General features: G+C 41.9%; 2 protein-coding genes, 1 long non-coding RNA gene and 1 pseudogene across 4 annotated transcripts in view; 3 read left to right on the plus strand and 1 right to left on the minus strand.

Moving 5' to 3' along the window:
• The window catches only part of NAA25 (N-alpha-acetyltransferase 25, NatB auxiliary subunit), a 73226-nt gene extending 60788 nt beyond the window's left edge, over positions 1-12438 (plus strand). For both annotated transcript variants that reach the window (XM_025889630.2, XM_073881109.1), the window contains 2 exons: positions 3223-3369; positions 9579-12438. In XM_025889630.2, the coding sequence (XP_025745415.1) occupies positions 3223-3369; positions 9579-9701 (270 nt within the window). In that variant the 3' untranslated portion in view covers positions 9702-12438. The remainder of the gene's footprint in view (positions 1-3222; positions 3370-9578) is intronic.
• LOC112837518 (small nucleolar RNA SNORA70) lies at positions 6179-6303 on the plus strand (annotated as a pseudogene).
• An 820-nt stretch (positions 12439-13258) lies between the features above and the next one.
• LOC141370642 (uncharacterized) lies at positions 13259-18950 on the plus strand. The gene is made up of 3 exons (XR_012374851.1): positions 13259-13384; positions 13617-13667; positions 18814-18950. It is a non-coding gene; the product is annotated as an uncharacterized lncRNA (long non-coding RNA).
• On the minus strand, positions 16160-24014 carry ERP29 (endoplasmic reticulum protein 29). The gene is made up of 3 exons (XM_025889631.2): positions 23744-24014; positions 18835-18973; positions 16160-16987 (listed from the first exon to the last, which is right to left on the minus strand). Exons 1-3 carry the CDS (start codon positions 23885-23887, stop codon positions 16485-16487), a joined length of 786 nt encoding a protein of 261 aa, XP_025745416.1. The 5' UTR covers positions 23888-24014; the 3' UTR covers positions 16160-16484.
• Between the last annotated feature and the right edge of the window lie 171 nt (positions 24015-24185).

Below are 24185 nucleotides of genomic sequence, written 5' to 3' on the forward strand. Positions count from 1 at the left end.
CCTGGAACAGCAAAAATGCTCCGTCCCCCTTGTTCCCTTGAACTGAACTGAGACATTGTTCGAAGGAGCCCTGCCTGGTTCCTTTATGGGGAGTGGCATTTCAAAACCAAGATCTAGGTGTTAGGTGTACTAATTGTTAATGGGGTTTCGAGTTTATGTTAGTGGAAAGAGACAGGAAATTTATTTACTTTACATTCTTATTCTGTGTGTTTGCCTGTGTAAAGTAAAATAAATTCTTTTAGTCCAGCATCATAGCATTCTTCCTTCTTTTCTTTTCCTCATTCCAGTTTGTAGCTCCAAGTTTGAACCCCGGTTCCCTACAGCATCAATATATTTATTTCACTTGTTTTACAAGAAATACTAAATAGTTTTGGAATTACATCAGTATATCATTTGCATTACTAGTTTCAATAAGCCACTAAATAAAGTTCAAATTGTCTGCAGTTTTTCTTTGTCCTTAGAATATGTTCCAGTGAATAGAAACAGTTGAGGTACTCGGTAAAAACACTGGAATTAAAAACTGAGATTATATTATTAGTATGATATAAATAAGATTCACTTATTTCTCTTTGTCTTCAATTTTGGAGTGTCCTCCCATCTTTATTGATTTAATTTTTTGAATGTGTAAAACATTAACATAATTTGTATCCTTTTCATAAGGAAAGTTTTTTAGGATTCATTCTGCACAGGACATGCTGTTTTATTAATGTTTGAGTTTATCCTGTCATTCTAAATGGGAGATTTTTCTTCACTGTAGCAACATACAGTGACTATTATCATTTGAAAATGTTGATGGTTTTAGTGGTAATATGGACTTCGTGCATAATTCAGTAACAATTCAGGAATTCTTTAGATTTGACACTGTGCTTTGCTGGATGTTTCCATTCATTCAGAAACAAAGGGTAGTTATATTTGGATGAGGGGCTAAGTGAAGGAACTTTCCTCTCCTCTTTTTTCAAGATAATTTAACAGATGAATGTAAAGTTTGAAAATACAGATAAAAGTTGCTCTGTTATTCTCTTCCTCTAATGAAAGCCTATGTTCCTAGAAAATGTTGAATAGCTTATTGGTATTTGGATTTTGGGGCAGGGGTGGTGGTGGTTTGTAGTTATTGCTTTTCTAATTTCTAAAAATGAGAACAGCTTTCCTATTTTTTTGATCATCGAAGTAACCTAAAGGTGTGAATAAAGTGAAGATCACTCATATTCCCACCAACCAGTGATCACCACTGCAAACAAGCCAGAATTATGCTCTATATCTGCAACTTGCCTGTTTGTGTTTTCACTTAACAGGGTACCTTGGACATCTCTTTTGGAGATACATAGATGTATCCCGTTAACTTTTTTTTTTTTTTTAAGATTTTATTTATTTGAGAGAGAGAGAATGAGAGCGTGCATGAGCTTGCTTTACTAACTGATTGGCCAGGTTTCTTGTGTTTGTCTGATTTTTAAATTGTGTCATATGTTGCTGGGATTTCTTTGATATATTTTCTGTTCATATCTTTGCCCAGGTTTCCATTTGTGGTAGTATTTTTCCTAATGATATATTTTAAGCTATTGGGCTCTTAATAATGTTATTAATTCTGTATCCCATATGATGCAGTTTTTTTTAGTTTTTCATTTACCTTTTAACTTGAGTAATTTTTTGGTCAACATAGTAATTAAAAAAATTTTTTTAATGGTTCTTAGCTTGGTGTAATGTTTAGAAAGCCTTTTCAATTTATTATACAAGCCTTTACCTCAATTTTCTCCTGGTGCTTTGGTGGATTTTTTAAAACTTAGATATTTACTCTATTTGGAATTTATTTTGGTACTTTTTGTTTATTTTTTTAATTAATTTATTTTTTTAAGATTTTATTTATTTATTTGACAGAGAGAGGCACAGGAAGAGAAGGAGCAGAAGCAGGGGGAGTGGGAAAAGCAGGCTTCCTATGGAGCAGGGAGCCCGATGCGGGGCTCGATCCCAGGACCCTGGGATCATGACCTGAGCCGAAGGCAGATGCTTAATGACTGAGCCACCTAGGCGCCCCTATTTTGTTTATTTTTTAAAAGATTTTATTTTGGGGGCACCTGGGTGGCTCAGTTGGTTAAGCATCCAACTCTTGGTTTCGGCTCAAGTCATGATCTCATGGGTTATTGGGCTCTGTGCTCAGTGGGGAGTCTGCTTGAGATTTTCTCCATCTGCCCTTATCCCTACTTGCGTGCTTGCTCACTCTCTCTCAAATAAGTAAATGTTAAAAAAAAATTACTTTGAAGTCATCCCTACACCCAAGGTGAGGCTTGAACTCAAGACCATAAGCCCCAAGATCAAGAGTTGCCCTGCTCTACTGACTGAGCCAGCCAGGTGCCCCTATTTTATATTTTCAGATAGCTAGTTATCTCAGTATCATCTCAGTACCATTCATCCACTGCAAACCACTGTTTTGAGATAGCACCATTTACATTCCCTTACAGTCTTTGGTTTATCTTGGGACTTGTTTCCTTTCACTTTTTATTTCACTTATATACCAGTACTGTCTGGATTTCATGTAACTTTATAATATACTCTAACATATATGAGGGCAAGTTTCCCTTAATTGCTATTTTTCAGAATTTTTGTGACTGTTGTTACCCATTTTTTTTTTTTTTAAGATTTTATTTATTTGACAGAGACAGAGTAAGAGAGGGAACACAAGCAGGGGGAGTGGGAGAGGGAGAAGCAGGCTTCTGGGCTCGATCCCAGGACCCTGGGATCATGACTTGAGCCAAAGGCAGACTCTTAAATGACTAAGCCACCCAGGCGCCCTATTACCCATTATTTTTTCTATTGGAACTTAGAAAACTCTATTTCTGTTATTAACATTAGAGGAAATCTCAGATATAGAGAAGAAATGATATTTTGGTTCCTCTCATCTTCTTTAGTGTTCCAGAAGATTCTCAGCCTGAAGTTGAGTAATGACCAACTAAGATATTTTCTGTTGGTTTTTCCATCTCCAGTTCCCCAGAGTGAATAAACCCCATTTAAAAAAAATGCTTCTCATTGTTGCTGAGTTAAGCATTATTTGGTGGCAATTAAGTTTACCTTGGTTTGAGAGACTGTCTTAATATCCAAAACTGTGTCCATCCTGGTTACTATTAATAGCATTGAGTAATACTGGAGCAGGAAATTAATACAGCTTATGAGATGTAAGCAGAGGAAATATGTTTGATACTCTTTCATCTTTTTAAAAATCTTTTTTTCCAGCCACCTGTCTTCACCAGTTTCCAAGACTATGTTACTGGGCTTCAGACTTTAATTTCCAACGTCGTGGATCATATTAAAGGGCTTGAAACACATCTAATTGCACTTAAACTTGAAGAACTTATTTTAGAAGATACTTCTCTCTCACTGGTAAGAGACTATAGGCGATCAGCACTAAGTTATTTGTAGATACTCACGTGTTCTTTTCTTTATCACAAGGACAAGTTAATTTCAATTCATCATCTGTCTCATATAGGACTTGTGATTGGAAGGTGCCTGGCAGCAGTGTTTTGTTGTGTCATTATTGGTGGTGGGTTCCCCTCCCCCTTCACTTCTCCCCACCCCATTACCTCCTTTCTGTACATTTTGGGGGTTGTTCTTTTACTGTGAAGACTGATGATTAATTAATGAGGAATACAATTAGAACTATTCGTATTGTGAACAACAGAGGAAACCAGCCATTGAGATCCAGGGACAGTCTCCTTGAGTAAGAAGTTACCTGCTGCTGGGTTGGCTGGTTTCTTTGCTACCCCAGCAGTTACCACCTGAAAAAGAGATGCTGGACATCATAAATAATTATGTCAGTAATAATTAGGCTGGAGCGTAAGCCAGTCAAAAGGGGAAATGGAGCCAAGCATGGAATCAAAGCTGTCACTCATTAGATTTCTCCTGGTAATTACTTTAGACTAGTTTCTTAAAAATTTGTTAGCAAAATCCTTATAAAGTCTTGCCTTTAAGGTATGTATTCTTTAAAAAATTTAAATTAGTAAACTTTTAGTTTGAAATGATTGTCAGGTGAGTTAACATTCACCAGCCTAGTTGCTCTAGTGATGAAACTCCAGTCATGAGGGAGTGCTCCCTTGAGGAGTTCATCTGACCTGAGCCTCTGCTAGTGAGGGAGCTCATCCACTAATGAGAGCAGCCATCATTTCTAGCCCCAGACCTTTCCAGGAGGAGAATGAATGGAATCTTATTTGGCACACAGTTTTAAAGATTGTTAAGCCCCTCATTTGTAAAGCTTCAACTCATTAGAGCTATAAACAAGGGGCTTACTGTGGGAAGGGGCTCAGAGCCTTTAATAACATTTCCAAAGACTGGTTAAAGAAAGCAGATGTATTCAGAGGTGACACTAGAAGTTTGGTTTTAGACAGTTAAGCTGTCTTTCCTATATACATTAGAACGAATATAGACTTCAGTGGTGAGTAGGACTAATTGATGGATTAATTCTTTAGTATTTTTGTTTTATTTATTTAGTCTTCCTTTTTTCAAGCTTTACAAATTGTTTTAAAAAGTAAAATAAGCACATGGTAAAAAAATGGCATAAATAAAGACTGTATAGTGAAATGTCTTCCTCCCATTCTAACACATTTCCTTGTTCGTTTCCAAGAAGGAACCATTGTTGTTGGTAGTTTCTTGTACAATCTTCCTGAGTCGATAACCCAGCTACAAGCATATGATGTCTGTTTCCTTCCCCACAACCTTTCTCACTTTTAAACCCAAATGATAGCATACTATACTATAGCATATATACTATAGACAATATACAGAAGTATATAGAAATATACTGTATACTACTGGAAATAGAGAATGGCACCTCTCATTTCTCAGCCCCAGATAAGTCCCAGTCTCATCATCAGAACCATTCCCACCTCTTCCTCTTCTGTATTCCTATAACACATTTGTATCTGCCACTAGCCTTTATAATTTCTGGGCACTTGGGGAGCCAGTAAAGGCCTAGTAATTGAATTCTTTTTTCTTTTTTTTAAAGATTTATTTATTTGAGAGAGAGAGAATGAGAGATAGCATGAGAGGGAAGAGGGTCAGAGGGAGAAGCAGACTCCCTGCTGAGCAGGGAGCCCGATGTGGGACTCGATCCCAGAACTCCAGGATCATGACCTGAGCCGAAGGCAGTCACTTCACCAACTGAGCCACCCAGGTGCCCCTAGTAATTGAATTCTTGAGAAATAGGTACATCCGGGCGCCTGGGTGGCTCAGTTGGTTAAGCGACTGCCTTCGGCTCAGGTCATGATCCTGGAGTCCCTGGATCGAGTCCCACATCGGGCTCCCTGCTTGGCGGGGAGTCTGCTTCTCCCTCTGACCCTCTTTCCTCTCGTGCTTTCTATCTCTCATTCTCTCTCTCTCTGAAATAAATAAATAAAATTAAAATTAAAAAAAAAAAAAAGAGAAATAGGTACATCCTAGCTAGGATTCTTGCCTTCTACCTCCCACTTGCACACCCCTCTGAAAGAAGAGATACTTGATGGTCTATTTGGAATACTTTTACATATAGAGAAATATGGTAATTAGTGGTAGATTTCCAGCTTTTTGACTTTTTAGGACAAACCCAAACTTATTCTCTACCCCAAACTCTCATCCCCTTTCCCGAATATTGTAGAACAATAAAAATCAAAATTATAGTATTGTTAAAAAAAAAAAATCTTAGGGACGCCTGGATGGCTGTCAGTTAAGCGTCTTCCTTCAGCTCTGGTCATGATCCCAGGGTCCTGGGATCGAGCCCCGCATCGGGTTCCTTGTTCAGCAAGGAGCCTGCTTCTCCCTCTGCCTCTGCCTCCTCCTTCTGCTTATGCTTGCTCCTTCTCCCTCTGACAAATAGATAAAATCTTAAAAAATATCTTAAAGATCACAAACTGGAATGAATGTCACATTGCTTCATGTCACATGCTTCATTGGGCTTTGCTGGTGGGTACCTTTGAGATTGTTAATACAAATTTATTGAGCTTGCCGTTTTGGGTAAATGCTCATAAAATACAGTGATCAAAAGACCTGGCTGTAACTCTGGAAAACAGTATGGAGGTTCCTCAGAAAGTTGAAAATAGAGCTGCCCTGTGACCCAGCAATTGCACTACTGGGTATTTACCTGAAGGATATAAACACAGTGATTGGAAGGGGCACGTGCACCCCAGTGTTTAGAGCAGCAATGTCCACAATAGCCAAACTGTGGAAAGAGCCCAGGTGTCCTGTCCATGGGGGCCCAGTGTGCCATGGCTGCAAACAGTAGCCTCCTTGGTAGTGTATGCAGCCTGTTGATTGTATGGGTTGCCCTAAGGGACCTTGGAGACAGCCCTTTCCAGTGGATATTGAGGTCTGACCTCATGCTATCTCCAATCTAGGCTGCAGACAGGTATGCAGGGTGCCTTTGGAAAGTCCCAGGGCACAGTAGCCAGGGTCCACATTGGCCAAGTCATCATGTCCATCCGAACCAAGCTGCAGAACAAGGAGCATGTGATTGAGGCCCTACACAGGGCCAAGTTCAAGTTACCTGGCTGCCAGAAGATCCACATCTCCAAGAAGTAGGGCTTTACTGAGTTTAATGCAGATGAATTTGAAGACATGTGGCTGAAAAGTGGCTTATCCCAGATAGCTGTGGGGTCAAATACATCCCTAATCGTGGCCCCTTGGACAAATGGAGGGCTCTGCACTCAAGAGAACCTCAGCACTGCCCCCTCCCTATTCATGCCCACCAATAAAACCTACTTTCTGTCAAAAAAAAAAAAACCATCAACAAAACTGAAATTATATAAACTTACAATTAAATAAATTCTATTTTAAAAAGGTAAAAAAAAAAAAAAAGAGCCCAGATGTCCATCAGCAGATGAATGGATAAGAATGATGTGGTATAGCTATACAGTGGAATACTACTCAGCCATCAGAAAATGAAATCTTGCCATTTGCAACAATGTGGATGGAACTAGAGGTATTATGCTAAATGAAATAAGTCAATCAGAGAAAGACAGTTATATGATCTCACTCATGTGGAATTTAAGAAACAAAGCAGGATCATAGGGGAAGGGAGGGAAAAATAAAACAAGATGAAATCAGAGAGGGAGACAACCCATAAGAAACTCTTAATCATAGGAAACAAACTGAGGGTTGCTGGAGGGGAGGGGCGTGGGAGGGTGGGCTAAGTGGGTGATGGACATTAAGGAGGGCATGTGATATAATGAGCACTGGGTGTTATATAAGGCTGATGAATCACTGGACTCGATCTGAAACTATTAATACACTATATGTTAATTTGAAAAAAAAAAGACCCGGCTGTAGAGAGATGCATACAGATTAATTTGGACATATGATAGAGGCACAAAAACTGAGTGAGTCAGAAAGAGTCTTACCAGAGAGGGGACATTTAAGGATTAATAAGTTTTCGCTAGGTAGACCAGAATGGATGAAAGGAGTCCAAAGCAGAAAGAGGCAGACAAAAACAGGGAGGTAGAAAGGTGAATTGTGTGGGGGCACCGTGAGTCAGTCGGCAGAGCTGGAGCACATGGTATATGGGAAGGACTGTCCAGTACAAAGATGACAGGCACAGTAGCCCGCTGTTGCTGGTTGTGTGGTTGTTGTTAAAGGATCTGTGCCTTCTGATGTGAGGAATAAGATTTCTCATTTTAAGTATTCATTCTGAAGGTTATCTTTAACTTTGGGCTACTTTAGATTTTTCAAGACTTGACTCTATCCTCATCTTTTTTTTTTTTTCTTTAAGATTTTATTTACTTGGGCACCTGAGTGGCTCAGTAGGATAAGTGTCTGCCTTCGCCTCCATGATCTCAGTCAGGGTCCTGGGATCGAGCCCCGCATCGGGCTCCCTGCTCCGTGGAGAGTCTGCTTCTCCCTCTGCTGCTGCTCCCCGTGCTTGTGCTCACTCTCTCTGTCAAATAAATAAATAAAATCTTTAAGATTAAACTAATTTGACAGAGAAGAGAGAGAGAGAGAGCATGAGCAGAGGGAGAGAGAATCTCAAGCAGACTCCCTGCTGAGCACAGAGCCCAATGTGGGGCTTGATCTCACAATCCTGAGATCATGACTTGAGCTGAAACCAAGAGTTGGATGCTTAACTGACTGAGCCACCCAGGTTCCCCATCCTTATCTTTTGACCTTGGGAAGTCACTTAACCTTCCTGGGCCCCAATTTCTTTATCTGTAAAATGGAAATCATAATAACTCTTTTATAGGATTATAGTGAGGATTACACAAAACAGTAATGGAGGGGGTATGGGAGGATGGGGTATTTTATTGCCTATTTTTATTGAAGTCGTAATACTTATACCAAGCAGCACCAGCCACCAAATGTAGGGTCCATATAGTGCTGGCTATTTGTCTTTTGGGTAGAAAAAATTTTTTCTTCAATTCCGTTTCCACTAGGTTTACTTCTTTTTTTTCTTTCTTAACTTGAAACACTATGCCTCTGGGCTGCCACCTCTAGTCTTAGTCCTTTTTCCTCTTCCCTAGGGGTATCCACTGAAACTGGTTGTTTGCCAAGACCTTTTAATGTAACCTTATAATGTACTCTAATAGCTGTTAGGTTTTTGAAAGTAAATATGATAAACTCTATTTTACACTGAAACTTGGCTTTTTTTTCACCTAACTTTATGTTCAAGAGATTTGTTCAGGCTAATGCATATACATCAGTCTTATTCTTTTAAACAACTCTATGGTATTCAAAATATGAATGGCTCATAGCCATTGGATATTTTAGTTGTCTATATACATTTACTTTTACTACAGTCCTGAATGAGGTGTATTTTACATACCTTCTCTACTAACGCACATGTGTATTTCCAAAGTAGATGAGGTCTCAAGGTAATATTGTTCAGCCAAAAGGTGTGCTTCCTTGGGTTCTTCAGGGCTTTGCAATACTGCCAACTTCATGTAACCCTAACCAGTTCTCAACCAGCCTCCTTTCTCTGTTTGAATACTCCATCCCTTTATCTTTTGTAGTCTCTACTTAGCACATATTTGAGGAGGTCTAGGAAAGCTTTGTTATTTTTTTTTAGCTCTTTGGTCTCTGGAACCCATGGACTTTGTCAGTGTGGAGGGACACCTATCAATATTGTAACTAGAAAAGTTGGCAAAGGTAAAAGGTAAATTTGATGCCTTTAAGAAGTGGCTCTGATAATGTCCAAATTAATAATTTCTACTTTTGTTTTCTGATGAAATAATCAGAAATCTTAAGTTTTCTATTTTGTACAGCTAATAACAAAATAGTAGTGATTTTATATCCAGACTACTTAGTAATAATTTTCTACCTTTTTTTCTGGATGAACATTAATAATCAGAAATCTCAGTTTTTTTATTTTGTATAACTTAGAATACTGATAAAAGAATTGAAAGAATAATGATGCTAAAGCAGTAGGGCGTCAGTGAAAAATCACATGGAAAAATACTCATCTGTGATGAGCTTTAAGCCTTCTTTGCATTTTTTGAAATTGAAAATGACCCATTGTATTCTGATGGAGCTTGCAGTGAGACCAAAGGTAATGGTAATTTTTACTTCTATGAGTGGAACTATAATCTGGGGGAATGCTTTCAGAGCAAGACCACTAATTCTTATCTCCTTTGTAGGAAGAGAGAAAATTTTCAAAGACTGTGCAAGGGAAGGTACAGAGCAGTTATCTGCACTCACTTCTGGAAATTGGAGAGCTGCTGAAAAAAAGACTGGAGACCACGAAGAAACTAAAAATTTAAGGAGGCGTGAACCACAGGCACCAATGACTCTATAGCAGAAAATGACATCATCTTCCCAGGCAAAAGCTACATCTGGTTGACCATCATTTTAATCCAGAACTTCCTCATAAAATGCATGAAGGACTTTGATTGTGAATTAATTTTTTAGGTATTAAATGTATACAACTGATTAAATTATTGTATATAAAGAAGCAGGACCCTCATCTGGGTTTGACCACTTTTTATACATGTTCATATGCATATGGCAGCCACAAGAGAGCCCCTTTTCTTCTTTCCTCCCATCACCAGAAACATCTGGTGGGTGGGTACAGGGGGTCCTATAAAAGCAGCAATAGAAATTAAGCATAAAGCATTGACCTCAGAGCAGCTGAATGGGCCTACCATTATCATAGTGGATGTTTGGTCTGGTCCTTGAGCCTTAGGAAGCAGAAAGCAGAAGTATAGGCGGACCATGACTGGGAGAAGGCCCTCTTTCCACATTAGTTTAGTTTTGAGGCTTCCTTAGCTGCTTGGCTCCCACAGAACCCAAAGCAGGTACCCAAAGAGCCTCAGATGAAATTTGGCATAAGCACCTGTCACTGAAGAGCACCACTCAGATGACCACGGGCACTCAGTGTTTGGCTTCATGGTCCAAAAGCCAAGAAATCCCCATCGTAGCTCCTGTGAAAGTTAAATCACAGATAGGCTTGTGTTAACTTACACCATATGGAGGGGAAAGCAGTGCAGACCACTTATGAGCCTGCTGAGGACTAGCTTGCTGTCTTCTCCATCTTTGGGAAAGATGGGAATCACTGTTTTAACGAAGAGAGGTGTACATAATTTATGCAAGCAAGTCTAATACCAATGTCATTGGTTTTGTGAGATATATATATATGTATATGCTTTACATATATATTTTCAAGCATATATATATATATGCTTGAAAATAAAGATTTAATACTTTAGTGTTTTTTAGGTGGGGGGTTTGGGGAGGAAGGAAGGAATGTATATTATGGACTTAACCTAGGTTTTAAGTTTTAGGCTGGCAAAAGAAATGTTACCCATTGGGTTTGACGTTTGGTCTACTTTCTTCAAACTTGAGGATTACACCAGGATGGTGTTTACATTGCTCACCTGGAGCTCCCCAAGACTATAGCTTCAGAGGTTGGTCTGACAGAAAAGATAAACATTGCTCTTGAAAGTGTTATACAGTTTATATAATTGCTTTGATAACTTTTTGCATTTGAATCTGTGCTTCTATTTTTGGTCTTTGTTACTCAAACACCATTAAAGTTAGTAATTGTAAGAGCAAAGATACGAGTTTTATGAGAAAATTCAAGCATCTGGTGGAGGGTTGATTGGTCTTAAAAGACCTTACAGGTCCTTTCCTACTCCTCCAGTGAAATGTGATACTTTTTTCTTTTAAAAGGAAACAAAAGAGAGCTTGGAAAATCTCTGTATGCAAAACAATTGCATTTTGTCCCCTCATCATGACTTTCTTAGATTCACAATTTGATAGGGTGATTGATAGCTGCTTAAACTTCCAAGGAGATTTTTAAGAAAATTACTACATTATCTGTTCAAAATAAGACTTGCTGGAAATCCTAGTCCATCAAGTAATTTCAAGAAGTTATTTTTTGCTGTTAAGTTGGTACCCACAGCCATCATACCCCATCCCAAATGGAAGAACTGCCTTCAACAAGATGAATTGAAAATTCTTATTGATTCCAAATCTAATTTAATGACATCATAATTTCATAAAACTATTGCCTATTTAAAATGATGGAACTTGGTGTGTGTATGAGGGTGGGGGGTATGTGTGTATGGCATGTGTTCTTGAAATGATGTTTCTTTGAATATCCAAAAATACTGTACATAGAAATAGAAATGCTCCATGAAACAAGTCTTCAGCTGACCATGGTCAATCTAGCATATGTGTGGTCAGTGAGCTGGCTTTGGTCCTCAGGGACAGTGCTTGACTCCAGTGGTCTACCTAACTAGTCTTTTGCCTAGGGGCACCTGGGACCTCTCCTGGTTTTAGTGACAAATAATGTTATGTCGAGGTTATGCTTCCTTTGTTACTTGCTGACTTTCCTACTAAATGTAGCATTTCAATTAGATCCAACCTCTTACATTTTGGGATAATTGTAAAAAGAATGAAATTATGCAGAAATGGCCAATATCTTTTATTGATCTGTTCTTTTGGAAACTGTTATGCACTATAAATTGTGTACAGTTTAAAAAAATATATATATATATATATTCTTACATGAGTAAAAAGCACCCTCCAGCAATTGTATGTCATTGGTATTTGAAGAGAATTCCCAAATAACCCATTGCTGCTGCTGCTGTTTTTGGTTTGTGTGGGTTTTTTGTTGTTGTTGTTGTATTTGTTTTTGTGTGGTAAATTGATAATTTAAAAAAAAAAGAAAGAAAAAACACGACTACTGTTTACAGACTGAAAAATTACTGCTTTTTATACTACTGAGATCCTAAGTTAAGACTCTCCAAAGCAAACATTTGGTTTAAATCATTGATGTGGATAAAGCATAGAGAAATTTTTAGTGTTCTTCACATAATGGAAAATGTACAAATGCCTAGCTGTGTTGCCCATCAATTTTGTATATTTTCATAATTTTAATTGTTCAAAATTGCATTATATTTTGCAGTCACTATGTTCAACCTGGATTTGTCTTTCATTTAAATTTTTAATATAAAAAGGGGTTTCAATGTATCTATGGCCTTGTTATTGAAACTCTTCCTACTTATTTGATGTCATTTATTAATATGGGAAGTATATATTCTTCCTTCTTCAGAACTAAGTGAAGCATACATAGCCAATTCAACTAGATGGGTTAATTTATATAAACACTTCCATTTTAAGTTGGCATTTCTCCCTGGGTCACTTCTGTTTGGATTCCTAGAAGCCACAACCTTTTAAATGATGTAATTCATCTCAGTTTTGTACTGAGTGTTATATTCCTTCACAAAATTGTAGTATTTGTGAATTTAAGATTTTTATTCCAAGGCCACTGGCCTTTTTGTTTAAAAGTAGTACCTCACATGCTAGCATTCACGAATTCAACATATACGTACTGGACACTTCTTTACACTTTAGGCTCTGCTGATACAGTGGTAAATTAGAGCACACATCCTAGTTAGTGGTTCAAGTGGGGGAGGAGATAAGAAAAAGAAACATTAGTTTGTAAGTCCTGTTTTAGGTAAATCAGAGTGTGTGATAACCTGGGCCCATCTGACCTGACTGATGAAGAGTCAACAACCGAGAAAGGAACCTAAGTGCAGAGGCCCCAAGGCAGGAATTACTGAGCATGTCCCAATGAATGACGAAAAAGGGTTCAAGTGACTGGGCTTAAAGGAGTCAAAAGGGGGAAGGAAACAGGGTAGAAAGTACAGTGGCAGGGGTGTGTGTGTGAGAGAGCAGTCAGGACTTCATAGACGGGAAGCAATGAGCTTTCTAAATTTAGTGGGAAGTTACTGGAGGATTTCAGGCTGCTGATACGATTAATCCAAGAGTACTTGGGCCCACAGGCTGAGATCAAAAGTTGATTCGCACATACTGACAGTAAAAGAGGAGCTCCTAGTTTCCTTTCTGTCCTGTACTATTAAATGCCCTTGTCTGTGCCCTGAGAAAAGTGTGCTTTTGCCTGCTACTCCATCTCAGCATTCTTTTCCCGTTATAAAAGGTGGGTACTTGGATGTAGAGCATGTGTGTGTGCATGTGCACAGCGGAGAAGCAGAGGGAGGGAGAGAGAATCCCAAGTAGACTCCGTGCTGATCACAAGCCTGGTGTGGGGCTTGATCTCACGACCCTGAGATAACAACCCGCACCAAGACCAAGACTTTGCCGCTCAACCGCCATTTTTAGTCTAACCCCAAAAGGTGGGCTCAGGTTTATACTTTTTCTTCCATTTTTAGATGCCGTCACTGCCTTGATCCCGACACATATTTCACAGTAACAACTAGAAGGTAAGCAACCATGGGCCAAATGCTTATAAAAATTATTTGTGGGGTACCTACAGCAATTTATACATGGAACCACAGAGCTCTCTTGCAACCTCCAGCTTCCGTGTATCCCAGTAAAAGTACTATTTCACATACATGAGAAAGGAAGTTACTGCAGGTAAGGCTATCACCTAAGACTACCTAGTGAGGTAAGGGTTACAGAAGATTTAAACCCTTAAGCATTACCATCCCCAACCCACTATCTTCACATTCTTAGTCTTGATGGCCACATTCAAATTCCCAGATTCTGTCTTGGTTATTTATTGAAGAATCAATCTTTCCTCAATTAATTCTGATGCCAGCTTTTTTAGTGGCACCAATTGCCAAGGATTATTTGAGGTAACTCACAAGTTCCTCAGAATGAGGTTCTTTATGTTGGATCCAGGGTCTCATTTGCTTCAGGTTATCTACAAATTCCCGAGAAATTGTCTATACTTGTTTGATTCTGGGAAGCCAGTCCATAGCCTTCCTTGTAGTCTGATTAGTAGCATCAATATTATTGTGAGCCACAATATTATTTAATTAGAGGAAGAGGAGGGAAGGAATCCATTTGACCTAAGTGTAAAGGAAGATTTAATTTTATGTGGCATATGCCAGTCACTTCAGACTCTAGAGGGAGCATCTTTAATGAAAAATATTTGATAGAAAGAGCTTCTGATAGGATAATCTAGCTCTGCCCAATGGCTCTTCAAGTGAAGACCCTAGACTTATAAATAATAATACTCAGCCTGGACTCATCCAATGAAGTACCCATTGATGTGCTGCCACCTTTCACAACTGACGGGATCACATTCAGGGACTGTGGATGCATGTACTTCCCATAATGACAGGAAATGCTTAGTTCTTTGGAAGTGAACCTGTTTTATACAGATGAGAAAAAACTAGAACAGCTAAACAAGGTTATCAGTGAGAAGTATCCAGAAAGATCTTCCAAAATTTTCAATTAGAATGAAACGAGTAGGGGAAATACTGAAATATATACAGAGTTACATCCTTTTCTCAAATGTTGAGAGTACCTATGCTGGTTACCGGCAGGTGTTTAGGTCTGAACATATTTTTTTTAGATTTTATTGGGGGGGGGAGGGGCAAAGGGAGAGAGAATCTCAAAGCAGACTCTGCGCTGAGCATGGAGCCCGACTTGAGACTCCATCCCATGACCCTGAGATCATGACCTGAGCCGAAATCCAGAGTCAGACGCTCAACCCACTGAGCCACCTAGGTGCCCCTGAACATCTTTTACTTAGTTGGTTTGAATTGTGAGCCTAAGCTACCACAATTGTTTTTGTTCCATCCAATTCAACACATGGATTTTCCTGCATTTTTGGTTTCCAGTGACTTTAAATACCAATCTGGCTGAAATGGAGGAACACAGACAAGTTAAGGTTTTATGTGCTAACTCCGTTCAACTCAAATTTGTGTGGCTGTAATAATAAATATTTTAGGAGCTGCACTTTGGTATTTCCAGGTAGCTAAATATGAAAGTGGAGATGGTATCATGAACCTTACCATTGCAGGTAATTGCTTGTCACTCCTGAAAACAGATTTTAGTCAGTACAATGGTCTCCCATTCCGCTTCTTTAATATTGGTACTTACTGAGTAAGTGACAGTGACAAAGTAGCTTAGATGGAAAACAACCCCTTTTAAAAAAAACTTTCAAATTAGACTGAATTCTATTATTTTGCTATCTAAATCCAACTCAAAAAAAAAAAAAACCCATCTGATTTTATCAGTAAAACTAAGAATTTGGGCTCTCTTTTTTTTTAAAGCTCCGTTTTTTTTTTTTTTTTAAAGATTTTATTTATTGGACAGAGACAGACACACAGAGAGAGGGAACAGAAGCAGCGGGAGAAGGAGAGGGAGAAGCAGGCTTCCTGCTGAGCAGGGAGCCCGATGCGGGGCTCGATCCCAGGACCCTGAGATCATGACCTGAGCCGAAGGCACACACTTAACGACTGAGGCACCCAGGCGCCCCATGGACTCTATATTTTTCATGGAGTATGGAAAATGATTACACTGAGCTTCCTTAATGTTGCCATTCCACAGGCACCTGGGTGGCTCAGTCCATTAGGCGTCTGCCTTTGGCTCAGGTCGTGGTCCCAGGGTCCTGGGACCGAGCTCCGCATCAGGCTCCCTCTCTGCCTGTTGCTCCCCCTGCTTGGGCTGTCAAATAAATAAAATCTTAAAAAAAAAAAAAAAAAGTTGCCATTCCACTTTAAGGACCAGAAAAAGGACAATGCATTTTGCCACCCACAATCAGTCCACTGGAGTTTGAACACCGGTAGAAAGTAATATAGGTAGGCCTTGAGCTGGGACCAGTTTCTACAGTATTAAAAGGATAGTCAATTACTGTGATAGAGTGTGCTCCATACTGGCTTAGATTAAAAAATAAATTCAAAGGAGAAAGCAGATCACAGGCCAAAGTATAATTTGTGAAAGAAAACTGAATGGCTTCAGATCCTTTTAACCAAAACACAGAAACTTTAATTGGGTCAGAATAACACCTGTCAAGGACCTGGGCAATACACTCTTCTTTATAGCACCAATTCCTTCAGAGGGGGAATTTCACAAGCCATCTGGTAAGTGCTCCAGTTATACACAGACTGGCTATAGTGATGTCCCAAGCACGGTCACATCAGCGTCAATGTTTGGGCATGCTCAGATTTCTGGCTTAGTGCCACTTTAACCATCACTCTCTTACATCCCAGGAGGGTCTCTCACAGCCAGCAGGTAACGCTCCCCTCCCCACCCCCACCAAACCCTGGAAAACCCGGAGTGCCTTTTTACAGCTCTTCCTTCTCGACCCCCTTCTTCTGGAAAGCAGTCAAGATGTTTAAGCTCTTCTGGAGCTCTTCCTTCTTCCCATCACTCATCTTGTTCTTCTCAATCAGCTTGGTTATCCGGGTCATTTCTGACGCTGGGAAATCCTCACCTTGGTCTAAGACCTTCCCCATGATCTTCAGGTATTGCTCAGCCCACTTCTTCTCAGTCTGCTTTACCTTTGCGAGGTTGTCCTGCCCCTGCTTCAGGAGGGCCTGGCGGGCCTCCACGCCTGAGGCCCTGATGAACTCCCCAGCAAGGGCGTCATATGCAGGCAGGCAACCAGGCATGCCTAGGTAGACTCCTTGCCCCTTTAGCCAGCGCTGGATGGCTCCAACCTTAACCGCCCCACTATATAGGACTGGGTTCTCAAAGTCCCCATCCCGAAAGAGGTAGAAGACTGGGTAGTTCTCTTTGTCCAGCTTGTATTTCTCACTCAGCTCCATATTCAGCTTATCTCCATAATCTGTGAACAGAAATCAGGTATGAGGAGCAAGACCAAGAGGAATGCAGGGCAGGAGACTGCTATGAGGCCTCTCTGAGCTGACAGCAGGAAAGATCCTTGTGTTTACATTTCTCCTCTGCTACTTCTTAGCCGCGCGGCATTAGTCATTTAACTTCTCTGAACTTCACTTTCCTCATCTGAAAAATGGGAATAATTCTGAATATTTATTCTGTGCCCACTATATGCCAGGTTCTGTTCTGAGTGCTACGGATCTAGTTATGATTAAGAGTTACAACTTCTCTGACCTCAAGGACCTTATATTCTTTTAAGGGTAAGAAGAGAGATGGTAAACAATGTACATTATTAGTGCCAAAAAGATAAAAATAAAATGGGGTGATGTGACAGGTAAGGAGGCCTACTTTGGGTGGTCATGGAAGGCCTTTCTACGGAGATGATATGAGACCAAGGACTGGAGTTTCAAGGAGGCAGACACGTGATAATCTGGGAAGACTGTCTCAGGTAGGAAGGACTGAAAGTGCCAAAGCTCTGAGGCAGGACTAAGCTGGGTGGACTGAAGGCTTGCAAGTGCTGTTCTGGCTGGAGCTTCGTGAGCAAGGGGAACATTTGATAGGTAACAGGCAGAGTCTCTACCACATGTGAGGTGTTGGGAAGACCCAATGGGGAGATAAGTGCACTTAACCTGGAGAGTTCAGTGCAATCCATGGTATTTGCTATGTACTTCCTAACAGGCAGTAGCGCCAAGGACTGATGCTGTGACAACAGGTTTCTTATACCTTGCCAAAAAGAAAGGGCCAAGGCTGCCTGTTATAGGGCAGTAGTATAGGAAGTGTGGGGTTCCAGTCCTCATGCTGCCACTTCAAACTGTACAATCTTGAGCATGGTACTCTAAGCATGAAGTACAGGGGTCATAGTACTTTATTCCTAGAGTTGTCACAAGGATAAGATACATGGATAACACTTAGCACAGGGGTCTGGCACATGGTAAATGTTTGATAAATGTCAGCTGCTATTTTTCTAAAAGCCCCAAGGGAGTGGATTTGCAGCTGAGTCAGAACTGACTGCCCTGGAAAAGTGTGGCGACTATCTCTACCCAGGACCAGACTCTCCAGCTAGCTAGGGAACTGGGGCATCCCAGCTGGAAGGAAGCTGAGAGAGGGAAGAACCACTGCACTTGGGGATAAATACTCAGGTGGAGTTCTGGATGAGCCACTTCCTACTATTCCATGGCCTGAAACAAGTCATTTAGTTCCTCGAACTTTAGTTTTCCTCAAGTATAAAAATGGAGAAAATGTGCCTCACTTTTTAGGCAGGGTCAAGTGAAGATGCAAAGTGCACTGTCTGTGCACACCTTTACAGACTGGGAACCACCACGTTGACAACTATTATTATTAGAGTGGTCACTGTGGTTGACAGCTGTCCTTGATTTAGTGGTAGCTCTGATGGATTTGAGTTAAAGCCAAAATCCAATCGTTTTGGTAAAAAAACAGCTGAAAAGAAGATGGAGAAGTGACTATGGAGACCCTAGGAAGCACGATACCTCCTCTGACCACAGTCCCCTGCAAGGAGAGCTCCAGATTCTCAGAGTAGGTTTAATGTCAGTGTGGGGTGGAGGGTGAAGGATGGGGGAATCCCCTTCCCTTGAGCACCTGCAAGGACGAACTGAGGTTCTGTGGTATCAGAATCTGCTCAAGCTAAGCCTGCCACGGGTACCAGATTCTCGAGGCCATGATCCCACTTACACTCCTGTGTGGCTTAGAAAAGTGTTGGGTATTCCACCTACAAGGGCGGAAATAATTCCTAGCTTCCTCCCCTTCTGCCCTCCACAGTCGTGCTGGACTTGTCCATACCTGAGACCCCCACCTCTGCCACCAAGAGATCATCGCTGGAGGCCGAGTTTTCAGCCAGACGCTTGAACTCATCCTGTTTCTCACCGTAGGGGTACTGGGTGTCGAACTTCACCAAGACGAACTTGCTTTTGGGAATGACCTGAGGGCACAGAGAGCTGAGCAAGTCCAGGATTCCAGGGACCTTTGGGGCTAATTCCCTTTCTCAAGGGACCCCTGTTTAAGAAACAGAATGAAAACCATGCCTGCAAGGGAGATAAGTGCTCACACACTAATATTCATTCATTCATTCATTCATTGACCCATTGAATCATTTAATAATTTATTGGTATTTGGTACCCCATTAGGTACTGGTTCATAGTAATCAAAAACATACACAACCCTGCTAAGAATAAACAAAGCTGCAGCTGTATTAAGGCCTTCTCTTCCAGTGGCCTTTTCAGTAAGATTAAGGGAACCCTTAGAAAATACTACATTGGTCCCATTGGCCCTATGGTATGCCCATCATCCCAGAGGGCCTTTCTCAGTAAACAATGAACAAGAAATCTGACAAAAACCAACCAACCGGGGCGCCTGGGTGGCTCAGTCGGTTAAGCGACTGCCTTCGGCTCAGGTCATGATCCTGAAGTCTCGGGATCGAGTCCCACATCAGGCTCCCTGCTCAGCGGGGAGTCGGCTTCCCCCTCTGACCCTCCGTGCTCTCATGCTCTCTCTCTCTCGCTCTCATTCTAATAAATAAAATCTTAAAAAAACAAAAAACAAAAAACAACCAACCAACCATCTGGCACCCATGGAGGTACTCTGGCTAGGGAGCCGAGAGGCTGAACTCTGCAGTTTCAGGGCTCACAGGAAGTTGCTGAGAGGCAGGCTTAGGATAATGTCCCCTCCCTAGACCACAGTTCCTTTGGCTAGATCTCCAGGTCCTAAACTGTCAGAGTCAAGACCATTATTTCAATTGTGGTAAAATTCTTATCACACAACAGTCACCATTTTAGCCATTTTAAAGTGTACAATACAGTGAAATTTAGTCCATTAACACTAGTGTGCAATAATCACTAATACCGATTCCAGAACATTCCTGAAAAGGAATCACATACCCATACACATTTTAAGCAGTCACTTCCCATTCCTCCTTCTCTCCCCAGCCCCTGGCAACCACTTATCTGCTTTTTGTCTCTATGAGGTCTACTCTGATGGCATCCTACAATATGCAGCCTTTGGTACCTGGCTTCTTTCACTCAGCATCATGCTTTCAAGGTTCACCCATGTTGTAGCAAGTCTCAGTATTTCATTCCTTTTTGTGGGAAAATATATATATATCCACTGTATGGATAGGCCACATTTTATTTATTTATTCATCAGGTGATGGACATTTGAGCTGTTCCCACCTTTTGGCTATTTGTGAATAGCACTGTTATAAACATGTGTACAAATATTTGTTTGAATGCCTGTTTTCATTTCTTTTGGGTATATACCTAGGAGTGGAAATGCTGGGTCATATAGTAATTCTGTTTAAGTTTTAGAGGAATCCCCAAGATCTTTGTTTTGACCATTTCTCCCAATGCACAGCTTTATTCTAACAAACTGCCCTCTCCTTCTCCTATAACTTTTTGCTTTTCTAATCAAAGTGATCACTTCTGGCCAATTTTTCATCATAGACAATCACTGTCATAATTAAGTTGACATCATTCCGAGTTTTTTTTAATCTTTGTTCCTCACTGTGTGTTGATGTCTATTTGGTTTTAGCTTTTAAAAAATATTTAACACTGCCTAGGGACACAAGGAAAGGAGGAGAAGCTACCTGAACAGGCAATTTTTTAAGTGATCACTGACCCCCAAAATCTGAGCTCTGGGGGCCTAAAGGCAGGTAAGATTTTTTTTTTAAGATTTTATTTATTGGGGCGCCTGGGTGGCTCAGTCGGCTAAGCATCTGCTTCGGCTCAGGTCATGATCCCGAGCTGGGACTGAGTCTCACATCAGGCACCTACTCAGCAGGGAGCCTGCTTCTCCCTCTCCCATTCCCCTCTGCTTGTGCTCTCTCTCTCTTGAAAATTTATCTCTAAAATAAAGATTTTATTTATTTATTTGAGCCACCTGAGCCACCCAGGTGCCCCACAGGTTAAGACTTAAAATATAAATCAGATCACATCCCTCTGGCCTGACTGTCCTTATTTCAGTTCAGCACAACAAATTCATTTCCACTTAGGGCCTTTTCATTTGCTGTCTCTGCTGGCTGGAAGGCTGAAATACACTTTCCCCAACTCCTTCATTCAAAGCTCAGTTCAAATGTCCCCCCTCCCCCCCATGGAGAGGCCTCCTCCACTCATACCATCCGAGCACTGCTTCATTTTCACCCTCCTCTATCACGTTACCCTGCTGTGCTTTCTTCACAGCATTAATCACTCACTAAAATTCTTATCTGCGTGTTTAGTGTCTGTCCTCTCCACTAGAACGTACATTATGAGTACAAAGGCCTTGTCTGACTTGTTTTCTGCTCTTTTCCTACTGCCCAAGAGTGGCTGGCATGTAGCAGATGCTCTGAAAATTTTTCATATTTGATAGATGAACACAACTAGGGTAGGCTACGGTAGCATACATCTGGGGGAAAAATAATTTAAAAGCACAACACAGGATCCCTACCTTCAAGGAGCCTACATTCGCATTATGGAATAATTAATAATTATATGGTGGTCTAACACTGAAACAGAATTGAGAGGCCTCTGCCATTTTAAGCCATCGGGAGAATGGTTTTGAATGGCACACATTTGCACAGTGGATTTTTTCCTTTTCATTAATCAGTCTGTACCTTTTAATTGCTTTAGAAATCTGTCTCCTTTCTTTATCCATAAGGAATCGACTCCACCATATCCTATATTTAGGCAACTTGTTTCCTCAAGATGAAGATGAATTCATCATTCACTCATTGAATAAAAAGGTACCAAGGGCCTATCACGTCCCAGACACTGCTCTAAGTGAACAAAGCAGTCAAAAAAGCAGACAGGGTCTCTTATTTCTAGTGATGGTGAAGAGCAAGAAACAAAAGAAGACACTGGAAATTGCTGAAAGACAAAGCACAAGGCCTCTGGATGTATTACCAGGTAGCTCCCCTTTTGTTCAGTGGTGATGGCAGGAAGATCTAGAAAGGGACTGAAGACATTTGTTCATTCATTCAACAAATTATTATCTTCTATGTGACAGGTAACCTGCTAGGTCGTGCAGATGATCAGGGGACAAAACAGACAAGGCAGTTCTTCATATTCTAGTGTGGGAGATGATAAAATAGACAAGGGGAAAAAATGAGTGATGAGTGCTCCACAGAGAAATCCAACTAATGTGAGTGGCTCTTTTGACAGGGGGAAGAGGAAGTCAAGGAAGGACTCTGAGAAGGTAATATTTAACCCAAGCCTGAATGATGAGAAGCAACCAGCCTTTCAAAGACCGGGCAAAGAATGTTCTAGTCAGAAGGAACAGCCAGGGCAAAGGGCCCATACCAGCGATGAGCTAGGGATACTCAAAGGACAGAAGGCATGTATGGCTGGAGCAGAGGGAACAAAAGGGAGAATGGTCAAGAGAGGGGAGGAAAGGCTGAGCGGTGAGACCTGCATGACTACTGTAATGACAACCGAGACCAGGGTGGTAGCAATAAAAACAGAGAGGCACCAACTGAATAGGAAATACTATTAACTTTACAGTGCAAAATTTCCCTCTAAGTCACACTTGGTCTGTGATGTTATCCCATTCCTGCTTTTGGGGGTGGGGTGTAATCTTCCCAATAAAGGCCCCAAAAGCATAGGGTGCTGTGGGGTGTGCCTGACAACCAACTAGCCATACCTACCCTTTTAAATATTTGAATAAGCCACAGATGCCACATCTAGGACAAGGAAACCTTTCGGGAAGAGTTCAACCGCTTGAGACAGATTTAGAACTCCACTTTTTGGTTTCACTTCCCAGCAATGGGTACAAATTAAAAAAAATAAAAACGAATGGCTTCTCTCTATGCTTAGTTTGCCCATCTTGTAGGCGAAGTTGAAAGCTGCCGGTGGGTGAAGACAGGTGCCAGAGGAGGGAGTTGGGACTGCATTCAGCCTTCAACATTTCCAACGTCCATTTACCAGGCGAATCCTTCCAAGTCTTTTTTTTTTTTAATTTTATTTATTTATTTGACAGAGACACAGCGAGAGAGGGAACACAAGCAGGGGGAGTGGGAGAGGGAGAAGCAGGCCTCCCGCGGAGCAGGGAGCCCGATGCGGGGCTCGAACCTGAGCCGAAGGCACACGCCTAACGACTGAGCCACCCAGGTGCCCCCGAATCCTTCCAAGTCTTGACCCGATTTTTTTCATTTTGTCCCTAAGCCCAAGATATTCCCTACAGAGTTCCCTTATTCTTAACGCTTGCACTTTTCAGGAAGACACAGGATCTCTGGACGTTGTTTGCATGGTGCACTCCACACCAAGGAAAGAAGGGCGCAGAAACGCCAGTTAACACGCCGGGTTTCCAACCACCGCCCTCACCTCCCCCGCCCCACCACAGCCGGGAGCACTGTGGCGTCCGCCTCGCACAGCCCTCCAGGCCTCCCACTTGGGACTCGAGGATTGGATCTTGCCCGGCACCGCCCTCTCCCCCTAGGTGCGGGGAAGGGGCCCCTGGTTCCCTAGACTGCATCTCCGCAGCTCTTTTGCAAAAGAGGAAGTACAAATACTGCAAAGGCAAGGGTGCCGGGGACCCTAGCTCCTGTGTGCCCCATGGTCACGGTATGGCCCCGGCCCAGAGTCCACCAGCCCTTTAGGATGGAGGAAAGCCCTGGGACCGTCGCTACAGACTACCTTCTGCCAGCCCTGCCTTCTTCCCCACGGGTGTGCGCTCCCCCCGGTGCTCAGGCTGCACCTGCGCGCGATTCCCCCACCCCCGTTACCTTGTAGAAAGTGACTGTATCCAGGGGAAGAGCGCCCTTGGTGTGCAGGCCGCTACCGCCATGCGGAGCGGAAAGGAGCAGGAGGAACAGGAGAAGGGGAAACAGCGGAGAGAGAGAAGCGGCACGGGGCATGCCGGAAGCCATAACACCGGATTCTGGCAGTAGGAGCTAGGAAGGCTGTAGTAGAGAAAACGCGGAGTCGGGGGTCACGTGACTTGCAGGGCCGGCTCGGATGCGCGCACGTGTACAGCCCGGGAGGCTCGAGCCGGCCTAGGGTGACAGGGAGGGGCCACGTGAGGGGCGGGGAAATGGGGCTGCCGCGCGCGCGCACTCGGCGAAGCTCGCACAGGCCTAGGGTGTGGGGGCGGGGCCGCGGGTGGCGGAAAGACGCTGCTGCGCACGCGCACTCGGCGAGTCTCGCAGTCCACCTGCCCTTTTCCCG

Source organism: Callorhinus ursinus, unplaced genomic scaffold, assembly GCF_003265705.2.
Source record: "Callorhinus ursinus isolate GAN/ISIS: 27379988/994484 unplaced genomic scaffold, GSC_fseal_2.0 scaffold41, whole genome shotgun sequence".
Lineage (NCBI taxonomy): Eukaryota > Metazoa > Chordata > Mammalia > Carnivora > Otariidae > Callorhinus > Callorhinus ursinus.